The sequence below is a fragment of the Mytilus galloprovincialis genome, chromosome 1 (assembly GCF_965363235.1).
Source record: "Mytilus galloprovincialis chromosome 1, xbMytGall1.hap1.1, whole genome shotgun sequence".
NCBI classification, from domain to species: Eukaryota; Metazoa; Mollusca; class Bivalvia; order Mytilida; family Mytilidae; genus Mytilus; species Mytilus galloprovincialis.
In genome coordinates, this window is record NC_134838.1 from 81,159,716 (window position 1) to 81,171,767 (window position 12,052).

Below are 12,052 nucleotides of genomic sequence, written 5' to 3' on the forward strand. Positions count from 1 at the left end.
TATTTATGCGAAAATATCATTCACAAATAAAGCCTTAAATAATATCGTGTCATCTGCAAGATTAAAGTGAACTTGTAGATTTCACCCTCACTTATCATGTTTTCAAGAGTTTTGAGACTTAAGAATAGTCTGATCTCAAATCAAAGTCATATTCGTAAATTTTGCAAATCGCAAACAAACTTGGTAATTCTAATGTTTCTCTTGATTTTAACTTTGTGTCAGTTGGAGATTTTGATGAAAAACTTTAAAAAAAAATTATAGTCTTAATTTTATTGTTTCTTAAATATATATGCCTTATCAGGGATATTAACAAGTTCAATGATTTTCTTGACAATTTAAGGTCAAGTCATTAGATTTTCTTGCAAAAGCTGTTTTAGTGTTAAATTAACTGTCATAACAATTTTAACATGGTTAATAAAAAAATAATAAATACATAAGCTTTATATAGAGTTGCCATAGTGTACAAACAAGGACATAACATAAGCTTTAATGAACTTCATACCTACATAAAAGGTTCATCAAAAGTAATTGAAAAATATGTTAGTGTCAGTACATCACAAAATCTACTTGATCTACAGACGGCTATAAAGGGCCAAGAAATGACATGTGTAAAATAATTCAAACAATAAAAAAAAACAATAAAAAATACAGTAACCAATGAAATGTTTATCTTCATATTTGATCACACAAATCTATTACTTTCTGACATAATTAAGTAGTAATCATAATATGTTGAATAAAATTGAAAATGGAAATGGGGAATGTGTCAAAGAGACAACAACCCGACCAAAATAAAAAAAACACAACAGCACAAGGTCACCAACAGGTCTTCAATGTAGCGAGAAATAGTCTTGAAATAATTCTTAAATTTTACTGTGAATAATTATCCTGATTATTTTCCAAAACACATGATAAAAGTTGAAATTTTCACTCATATACATTCCTCTATGATAATGATTCATAATAACACTTGTAAAGGTTTAGATAGCACTTCCAAATAATAAATGAGAAACCTATTAAAGGAAGAGGAGAGATGAGAGCTTTTTAATTATTTGGCCAACATGCCCAATGAAATTGCATATTTATAAAACATAAAAAATGTAAACTTATCAATCCTTTAAAATTATGTTGGTTTTGTTGATAAATAAAATATATATGGTGGATACAATCGTTTTAAAATGTTAATGCCTGTGGCCAGTTGCAATGCAATATTTCTTTTCTAACCAAACATGCCATATTTTACCTAGCATAGCAAATTCCAGATAGCCTTCTCAGTAAATACTTAATATTAATTAGTTTTTGTCCTGAATACATGTATGTACATGTATATACAATGTGAATGCAGCAATATGGGTTGTGTTGAAAATGAGAACCACTTCATACTTGTATGTCCTACAGAACCGTGAGATTAGAATATTTGCTAAAATGTTATTGTTCTTGGCCAAATAATTTTAAACTTTTTCATTTGGTTCAATTAAAATCTATCACAATTAAACTAAGTAACTATCTGAAATATTCTTTGAAAATTAGATCATGCATTGTGAATTAATTGTACCTTTATTATATTATGTATTGTTCTCTGCTATCTGTTGTTTTGTCACATTGTATATATACTTGTTTATGTATTGCCAAAGCATGTTATTTATCATGTTTATGCTTTTGCAAATAAAATATGCATTTATTTTTTTAATGTATGAAGATGTACGACTTAATATATTTGTCACTGGACATTAAGTAACAACAATCAACTTAATCCTTAATTTAAAAAAAAGTTTTATACATGATTACCAACAGGCATTTTTGTACATAGATGTACATGGAATAAAATATTTGTTTAATTATTACATTATTTAACTGTCATTACAGGATCTGAAAAGAACATGCCTGTATGACTTCCATGTTCATAATGAAGGGAAAATTGTCCCATTTGCTGGATGGGAAATGCCAGTACAGTATAAATCAGGAATAACTTCAGAACATCTCCATGTTAGATCTGATGCAGGTTTGTTTGATGTCTCACATATGCTGCAGACAAAGATCACAGGGGAAGACAGCATTAAATTCATCGAAAGTATGACTGTAGCTGACGTTGAAGGATTAAAAGAAAATCAGGGAACTTTGAGTGTATTTACTAATGATAATGGTGGTATATTAGACGATTTAATCATCAACAAAACAACTGATGGATATTTATATGTGGTTTCTAATGCTGGCTGTGCAGAAAAAGATTTGAAAAATATGTTGGTATGTTATATTTGAAGATAATCCAATATTTGTTTTAAGGCAACAGCTCTAGTAAATGCATTTTAGTCTAAAATGACCTTTAATACTGTGTAGAACATCTTAAATGTCTATTATAGATACAATGCAAATTCAGAAATTTTTTGGTGCATTTATTATTACAGTTGTTGATCAGATCACTAGAGAAGAACTTCAATGTTTGCCTAAATATATTTTTAAGAAAATCATTAGAGAAACATATTCTACCACTGTGTCTCACAGGGCACATGACACATCTTCACTATAATAATGAAAATAGTTATTCTTTATTTTCTCAAGTAAAGAAGTTTCATATCACACTGAATTCATACATTGTAGGTAGAATCAATATCTAAACCAAATCTTCTAAAATGTTTAGATACATGTAATAGTATCATAACATATATGAGAGTAATCTCCCTTTAATCTTAGTTGTATTTTTTTCTCATTTTTTAAAAATCATTCCAGCAATTATGATTATTTTGTTTACAGAACTTAAAAATATTTGAAAAGTAGGTTCCTTGACATAGTTAAATTTTAAAAAAGCTTTTAAAGACTGTGAAGCTGTCATTATATGAAAATAAGGAGATGTGGTTTGACTTTCAATAGGACAACTATTCACCAGTGTCAAAATGACGTTAATGTCAGAATTGAAGTTGTTTTATTCAATATCATTCAATTTCTGATTTTTCTCTTCAGACTCAAGCTGAATTATTCAGAAATGCAGGTGGAGATGTGGATGTGGAAATTATATGTAATGGTTTATTGGCACTACAAGGTAGATTTATTAGTGATAGTAATCGTAACCTTTGTAGAACGATTTTCAGATGAGAACATGAGGAACATTCCTCTAAGTTTGGTAACTTATATTGTTTAAACTTTGAATTTAATGCTTTCTGATTTAATATATATCTGTAAATTAAAAATTTGGTACATTTGTACTCACAAAAATAAATGAATCCACAGTATGCCAGCATGGGAAAATCATATATCTGTGTATTGTGTGAGAACACACAATATATTGCACGAATTATTAAACAACCGCAATTTTTTTTTTTATTTATCGTATACTGGTATCATGTTGTCATCGTTGTCGTCGTCGTCAGTGTTGTCTTCATCAGCGTCGTCCAAAGACAGATGGTTTTTGTATAATGACTTTAGTATAAGTGAATAGAAAGCAATAAAATTTTAACCCAAAGTTTATAACCACTAAAAGAAGGTTGGGATTGATTTTGGGGGTTTTGGTCCCATGAGTTTTGGAACAAGGGGCCCAAAAGGGGTCAAAATAAGTATTTTTATAATTTCGAGACAATAACTTGTGTGTAAGTGTATGGATCTTTCTGAAATTGTACCATAAGTTTCCATGGTCTAAACTGTTTAGGAATTAGGGGCCAAAAACAATACTTTTCTAATACTTTGTTTAAATTGCTTACTTCTTGACCAATTTCAATGGGGTTTTATTCTTGAATTCTTGAGGTTCTTAAATATGCTAAATCTAACCATGTTTTAAGTTTTTGGAATTTGATCCTCGTTTTTAAATTGGTCCACATGAGGTTGAAAGGGTCCATTAAATGTTGTTTGATTTCATCAAAAATTTAATTATTGAAGTTCTTTGATATGCTGAATATAACCGTGTATTTTAATTTTTAATTTTGGGTCCCGTTTTCAAATTGGTCTACATTATAATGCAAAAGGTCCAAAATAAAAATGAGTTTGATTTTAACAAAAATTGAATTCTTGGGGTTCATTGATATGCTGAGTCTAAACATGTATTGATATTTTTGATTATGGGCCCAGTTTTCAGGTTGGTCCAAATTGGGGTCCAAAAATTTAACTTTGTTTGATTTCAACAAAAATTAAATGTATGGGGTTCTTTGGTATGCTTAATCCTACCATGTATTTAGATTTTTGATTATTGGGCCCTGTTATCAAATTGGTCCACATTGAGGTCAAAAGGGTCCAAAATTAAACTTTTATTTGATTTCATCAAAAATTGAATTCTGGGGAATTTTTAATATGCTGAATCAATCCATGGCCATGTATTTAGATTTTGGATATTGGACCATAATAGGTAAAAAAAAATATTTAGTTCATTAGACAACATTCATTCTGTGTCAGAAACCTGTGCTGTGTCAACTATTAAATCACACTCCAAATTCAGAGCTGAATCAAGCTTGAATGTTGTGTCCATACTTGCCCCAACTGTTCAGGGTTTGAAAGCTGCGGAGCACCTGGTTGATAATTGGTGGGACTTTTTTAATGGGGTAGTGATGAAATCATTTTATGAATTAAAACAGTTAAATGTGTTTTAAAAATGTTATCTTTTGTAGGTCCATCTGCTGGTAAGGTGATGCAAGAAGCTGTCGACTTTGATATGAACACTTTACCATTCATGACAAACAAACTATGTAGTGTATATGGTATATCTGATTGTAGGGTAACACGGTGTGGATACACTGGTGAAGATGGTGTTGAGGTCAGTAATAAAATGGTATATCGTATACCAACTTATTTTCCTGAGCGATTTATTTTCGTGACATTCTTGAGTAGAAAAACAATGTGAATATGAAAAAATTACATCGATCTTAATTCAACTACTTCTAGTAAATTTGAAAATTGCAAAATTAAATCGCTGCGAAAAGGGATAGAAAGGTCCTAGTACTTAAGGCAAAATAAAATATTCACAAAAATAAGTTGGTTTACAGAATTGGTAACTTCTATGTTTATAATTGTGTTATTTTCTTACATACCAATAAACAAAAAACAAGTACAATTGCAATAAATACTAAGAATATTTTTCTATTAGATATCAGTTCCTTCTGACAAAAGTGTGGAGCTAGCAATAAGACTGATGAATTCAAAAGCAGGAAATGTCAAATTAATAGGTCTTGGAGCAAGAGATAGTTTACGACTAGAAGCTGGTCTATGTTTATATGGGAATGATATTGATGAGACTACAAGTCCTGTAGAGGCTACATTGATGTGGACCATTGGTTAGTCATGTTAGTAGTGAATTAATTAAAAAGGAGATTTTTAATAGTATATTGTTAGTTTTTCTTGAAGTATTTTGAAATCTATTTTTTCAATTCATTTATTTAATATTATATTGATTTTATGATATAAGCTATCCTTAACCCTGTCAACAACTTTACATACATATATATGTGTAGCAGATAAATTTAGATATGCCATAACATTTGAATTGAATGGTGCAGTGTTCAAGTTATAAAAATTATCCCTTATAAGTGCTGTAATTACCATGTTGTGAGAAATAATAAGAATTTAAACAATGAATATAATCCCAACTGTAAAGTTAGTGAAAAAAAGTAAATAAAATATGAAACAAAAGAGAATTTCCACTAATGAAGAGATTTAAGCAAACTATATTATGGTAAACAAAATCAGTAATGACAGAGAGCAACCAAAATTAACCACTTGACTACAGGCTTTTATATTTGGACAAAAAGAATATAAAAATGTCAAACATTATTGTGAGTGCTCAACACACTTTGGCTTGTGACAGGCACTAAAAGAATGTGATAAAGTCAAACATTTGTTTGAGTGCTCAATATTTACCTTAATCTCACAGTGGTGTAATTTAGATCATCATAGTGTAGACTGAACATATCAGTTGAAAAAGGCTCATCTCATCAGTATGTCAGAAAGATGTCCTTATAAAGAACAAGTTTATGGTGTAATCTCAATTTTATTCTTTATCACTTATTAAGGAAAAAGAAGAAGACAAGATGCAGATTTCCCTGGAGCAGAAGTAATATTAGAACAGATAAAACAGAAGCCAACGAGAAAAAGGATAGGAATTGTATCTGAAGGTCCACCTGCTAGAGGTTTGTTATATGATTGTATGGTACCATAGTGTAACAAATGATAATGTCAGAAGCATATTCACAGAATTTATTTAAAGATGATATGTTTTAATATCTGTTTTATTTTATTATGCCCCACCTACGATAGTAGAGGGGCATTATGTTTTCTGGTCTGTGCCTCCGTCCGTCCGTCCGTCTGTGCCTCCGTTCGTCCGTCCACTGAACATAGAAAATGATAGTGGGAGTGGGGCATCTGTGTACTACGGACACATTCTTGTTGTGTTTATTTTAAGCCCACTCACCTCATCCATATGATGAAGAGAGCTATTCTCATCACTTTGGGTCTTTCATCATTGAAGTCATTGTCCTCTTCAGTTTACTTTTTTTATAAAAAATATTCTCCTTTAAAACTACTAGGCTAATCAGCAAGACAAGATCTACAAGAGTCAAAATTACTGAAATGGTCAGTGTACTACTTATTATATAATAGTCCTTCGGCTCAGTCATTATCACTATCTTAGTCAATACCACTGTCCTGTGGGCAGTCCATATATCACGATAATGACCAGTTATTCAAGAACTATTATGTTTATTTCATTGAGAAACCATGTTTTTTAAAAGAATTCATAAATTCAAAGTAACCTCAAGTGTATGTATTTATATAGGAAAGAGTGAAGACTGGTCATAGTTTTAAATGACTATAAGTCACTGCCATTCATTTGAGTGCAATTTTCAGTATATGAAATACAAAATAAAATTTTCTATAACTTTATGAGTAACAAAAACATATGGTTAACAATTCAACAACAACTGCAATATAAAATGAAAACAGGAAAACATTCAACTGGAAAAAATCCACATAGTACATGTATAAATTTAGTCTTTTGAAACATAGAAATTCAAGACTCCACCGGACACATTTTGAATATTAATGCTATGATCATTTCTGTTGCTCATGGACTCTTTTTTTGAGTAATTGTTTTGCACATTGTTTTGAGAGGAACTAATTTCTTTCAGTACTTGATCAAAGTCTGCAGACTCGCTGATAAAACTGTCACAAAGAAAATCAATATCATCAAGTTGCATACATGTACTAGATGCATTAGTGTTTTGAACAGTGTGTGGTACTGCTGCAACAGTTGTTGGTGCTCTAATGGCAACAGCATTTCCTGTCGAAGGATTAATGTTATTGACACTGCTTATTGCATTATTCTCCGTAGACGGTACATGTATCTCTGCTGTAGTATTGTATAATGATGACGCAAGAGCTTTTGACATCTTTTTCTTTTGTGGTAGTGAAGAGTCCCTTGAATAACTTTCAATACTTTGTAGTGACTTGTGCTTAGATACAGTTTTAATTTTTCTGTTCTCAAAACCACTTTCACTCAGAGTTGTTATAGATGTTGATCGGATGGAGTGATTGGTATATACTTTTGATAAACCAGCACAATTTGAGATTTTTGCCATTAGTGCACCTAAAGTATTTTTTCCAAGTGGTTTGTTCTCAAACCATGTCTCATCTGCTGTGTGGTAATTTGGTCACGGACGCTGAAAAAGTACATCACATTTATGGTTCAATTTCCCTAAATAAAAAGTGTAAGAAGCAACTGGACACAAGTCGCTATCTTTTTCTTCGTAAATTACGCCACCGGACGAATCCTCTACATCAGTGTGATGATTTTTTGTCAATTCTGAACCATTTTTTTAAATGTATTTTTGACCCAATCCATCACTATCAACAACATAGGAAGTTTTTGAAAGTTCTCTCAGTCCTTCCCTTCCTCTACGGCAGCAAAACATCATTAGATCAAACCAAACCTTTCTGATAAGGACTACTGGATCTGTTTTCCAAGTTTTGAAATAGGCAGATATCTTTGCCATGTCTTCATCATTAATCACAGGTTTGTGTGTTACATCACCAAGTCCACTTTTTTTCAAGTCTATACAAACAGCCTCAAACATAGCCTTACTACGGTTAAAATTTTCACCACTGATAATATTGATCTCCCGTCTACGTGGCGGTTCAGTGTAGTACCTGAAAAATAAATGACACATATAAATACACATACAATTCACTACATTTTAACATTTATCATGATTATAGTATATGTAAAAAGTACATGAATTAAAGCTAGTTATTCAAATTCAGTTGCAGTGTACACCCACAAGAATCAGGGCCTTTAAAGCTGACTATGGGGTATGGGATTTGCTCATTGTTGTCAATTTTTGTGTCATTTTGTGGAGAGTGGTTTCATTGGCAATCATACTACATCTTCTTGTTTATAAATCTACACAGAAAATTAAAGGAACGTGCCTGGAGAACATGTAAACAAATTGATTCGGGTTTGGAATGCATTGATATTTAAAATTATCAACACACAAAGCAACATAATTATCTATAAAAAATGCACTTGCACAAATATAAATAAAGTTCCAGACTGGCAAACAGTAAACATTCACAATGCAACTCGAGTGTAACTACCTTTGAATGCCGGCTCGTATTGACCTCAAGCTTTGGACAGCATACTTTTCTCCATTCTTGTTTCTTAGTGATGGGTAGAACTTTTCAAGCAGTTGATCAAGAGCATTGTCGGGAAGCAGGTCAATGGCCACGATCGTCTGATAGTTCGCTGCTGCCATGCAATAGTCATGAAAAGTCTTGACTGCATATTTGGTGGCTGCTTTGGTGCTCTCGGCATTCTTGTTGCTGAGAAGTTTATCTCTGTCAGCTTCAGAAAGTATTGCAAAACGTTCATTATAGTTGTCTGCAGTAGCAGACGATTCTTCCATCTTCCCAACTGTCAAATGTAAACAAGTCTGAATCGCGATTGCGTTTTATTACGTTACGTCACTCAAATAGACAAATCACACCCCACCGGTCATTATCATGTAAAAGTGGTTGTTAATGACCGTTTTCCGGTCCATTTTGTTCTGTTAGTGACCGCTGGAATTAATTACTGAAGAATAAAGAATGTCATGTGACCTCTTTTTATCCAATTAGAGAAGCTTATTTTTAACCGATATGAAATAATACGAGTTAATGCCCATAAATGAAAATTTGTACCCTAGTTTATGTGTAATGGAAAATCTATAAAAGATAAAAAGAAACTTGAAGCAACAAAATTTATCAAAAGACAAAATCTACAAGTAGGTCAGCAAACCAATGTAGTAAGTAAAATGTATTTATAAATGAAGATTTTAACTTTTTTTATTTTTAATTTGTGCAAAAACAATTAGTAGTTAGAGAAAAATCATACAAGATATACTAGTCTCATGTAAGAATCTCAAACTTTAAATTTTTTAATCTCAACTTTTTTTTTCAGGTGGAACAAAAATATATAATGAATCGGGTACTACACAGATTGGAGAGCTAACAAGTGGTTGTCCTTCACCTTCATTAAAAAAGAATGTATCCATGGGATATGTGGAAACTCCATTTTCTAAAGTTGGAACTGGTGTTCAACTGGAAGTACGAAAGAAGATGGTGCCAGCTACTGTGTCAAAAATGCCATTTTTGAAGTGCAATTATTTTACTGGCTAGTGATGTGAATTATTCTGGTCATTTAGGTATCTGGACCATAATTGAATTTGACCACATAATTATTTAAAAGACCTGGTTGCGCTTTGTACATGTTGTATGCAAACCTGACTGCATTAGAAATCTTCTTTTTCACATGATAAATTTCTTCAGAGAATATTTTCAAGTTTTAAGATTATTTCATACTCAGGAATGTTTTAATTTCATTTGTCCAAAAATATTACAGTAATTAGATCATGTTTTGTTATAAAACTTTTAAAATATCAAACTAATTTGAAAAAAAAAATATAAATGTTAAACTTATATTTGTATTATGGTCCAGATACTTAATTGATATGTCACTTTATACATTGTTATTTGAAAATAAAGATTTATGACTTGCAAAACCTATTACATGATTACTGTGGGTATCAATTTTTGGCGATATTTGATTTCAGGGTTTGCCAATCTGCATACAAAGCCTATTGAAAATTTGTAATTCCTTGAGCATTTTTTTTGCCAATCTGCATATAAAGCCTATTGAAAATTTGTAATTTGTTGAGCATTTTAATTTGTGGTTCAGCTGTAACCAGGAAACCCACATTATCCAATGAATAATAATGATTCCACAGTATTATCATGGTCACTACTCACTATACATCATTTTAGTGCTTCGAATGTGATGTCTATAAGGTCATTTGAAACATATTACAATGTCCTAATAGGTATTTAAAACTTGATAATTTCATGTAGGCTTAAAAAGCCTTATTTTTCTATGGACATTTAAAACCAAGAGTCAATGATCTCCAGTTTATAGATTTTTACTTAAAAACAGAAATTACTTTTGTGATTTGACATATTTTTTTTTTTTTTTCTTATAAATTTTAATGTTTGGTAAATAAGCAGTTTTAAGATTCTTAAGCATTATAGTGTTATCTCTGCTTAGTTTCCAGTGTTCCAGCTTGAATCTCAAAAGAGTGCTGTTCGACAGAATGGGCAGCCTTCAACCAGGTTTTTAAAGGAATTGTTGAACAGTGTAAATGACTTTGAATTTAAGTAAACTTCAGAAAATGTGCTATATAATTTTAAATTTTTTATGACTTCCTTTCTTTAAATTACTTGCTTAAAATTATGTAATCTAGGAACCCTTGCTGGACAAACATCCCAAGTGTTATTCTAAATTAAATTTTATAATAATATTGTTATCATGCTATATTATTTGTTTGTTTATTTGTTGAGATTCTTTGTGACATGCTTTAAGTACAATTTTATGATATTCATTTCTATAGCATTTAATAAATAATTGAAATCTGTATCTTCTCTACCTTGTGTTTTTTTTATACCTTAGTGAGTTTCAACCATAATTATATACTCTCAGGGTTTCATGATTTATTTTTGTAACACTTAAAAAAGACATGTGTTTGCAATGACTATTATGAACATGTCTTAAAATAATTTGTAAATTCAGTTGCAGTACAATGTATTACTGTACTTTTCATTAGAAGTTTTACAGAAACTTTTTATTGAATGAATATAGCATGATGTGAGCTACCATGTAAATGTTGCACAAAATGTGAATCAATTGTGTGTTGTTGAAGTATTGTGTATGATTGTTCTATGATATTATGATAAGTGTGCACATATGTTTTATAGAATAAATCTTATATGTTATCTTAATATGATTTTGTCTAGTTGGCAGCAAATTACCCAATATGCAAAGGCTGTTAAGCTTTTAAAACAATGAGTGTGAAATGGCCTCAAAACCTTTGACCTGGACTACTACCAGTATTTGACCTTACATTGATAAGTTTTTCCTAAACTAATCAAATCTTCCTCTGGAAAGGAAAACTATTTATTTCAAAGCAAGAAAACCCTTCATATAACAAATGAAAGAACTGTAAGCTTTGCTTATAAAGACATGCAAAAAACGTCCTGCTTCACTGACTATAGATTTCATTTAGAAAGTCTTAAAGTTAAATAATTTACTAAAAGTATCACACAAGACTTTTAAAGATCTACGAGAAGTAGGTCAAGGTCAGATAAATTGGGTCAGACATACATCTATTCCTTACAATGTTAAAACACCAAATATAGTTGATCTATTGCCTACGGTAATTGAACACCAGACCAAATGACAACAAGAGTACACACACTGAAATGTCTTGCCTTCTTTACTAATCATTGATATTATGTTGAAAGTCCCAAATAGAAAGCTTTTTTACAACTGTCACATAAACTGAACATTAACCAAGAAAACTTATCAATGTACCTTTCTTAAGTTAGCAACCTGATGTTCAGTGGTTGTTGTCTGTTGATGTGGTTGATAAGTGTTTCTGATTTCTCGTTGGTTCTTCTGATTGAATAGTTTTACAATAGTCTTTTTTGAGGTTCTTGATAGCTTGCTGTTAGGTGTGCCAAGGCTCTGTGTTGTAGACTATACTTTGACCTACAA

At 31.1% G+C, this 12,052-nt stretch overlaps 1 protein-coding gene and 1 pseudogene across 1 annotated transcript; one reads left to right on the top strand and one right to left on the bottom strand.

Moving 5' to 3' along the window:
- Positions 1–26: 26 nt before the first annotated feature.
- On the top strand, positions 27–11,277 carry LOC143085578 (aminomethyltransferase, mitochondrial-like). Its single transcript, XM_076262027.1, has 7 exons — positions 27–183; positions 1,867–2,244; positions 2,959–3,037; positions 4,590–4,735; positions 5,066–5,252; positions 5,988–6,104; positions 9,407–11,277. Exons 1-7 carry the CDS (start codon positions 97–99, stop codon positions 9,622–9,624), a joined length of 1,212 nt encoding a protein of 403 aa, XP_076118142.1. The 5' UTR covers positions 27–96; the 3' UTR covers positions 9,625–11,277.
- LOC143060351 (uncharacterized) lies at positions 6,946–8,923 on the bottom strand (annotated as a pseudogene).
- Positions 11,278–12,052: the final 775 nt, after the last annotated feature.

What these genes read in the sequence shown, in the direction of transcription:
- LOC143085578 (XM_076262027.1), top strand. Translation starts at nt 97, where the DNA reads ATGTTTTCAAGAGTTTTGAGACTTAAGAATAGTCTGATCTCAAATCAA. An exon ending in TGGTTTATTGGCACTACAAG is followed by an intron (nt 3,038 to 4,589) that starts GTAGATTTATTA and finishes TATCTTTTGTAG; the next exon opens with GTCCATCTGCTGGTAAGGTG. An exon ending in CTGGTGAAGATGGTGTTGAG is followed by an intron (nt 4,736 to 5,065) that starts GTCAGTAATAAA and finishes TTTTTCTATTAG; the next exon opens with ATATCAGTTCCTTCTGACAA.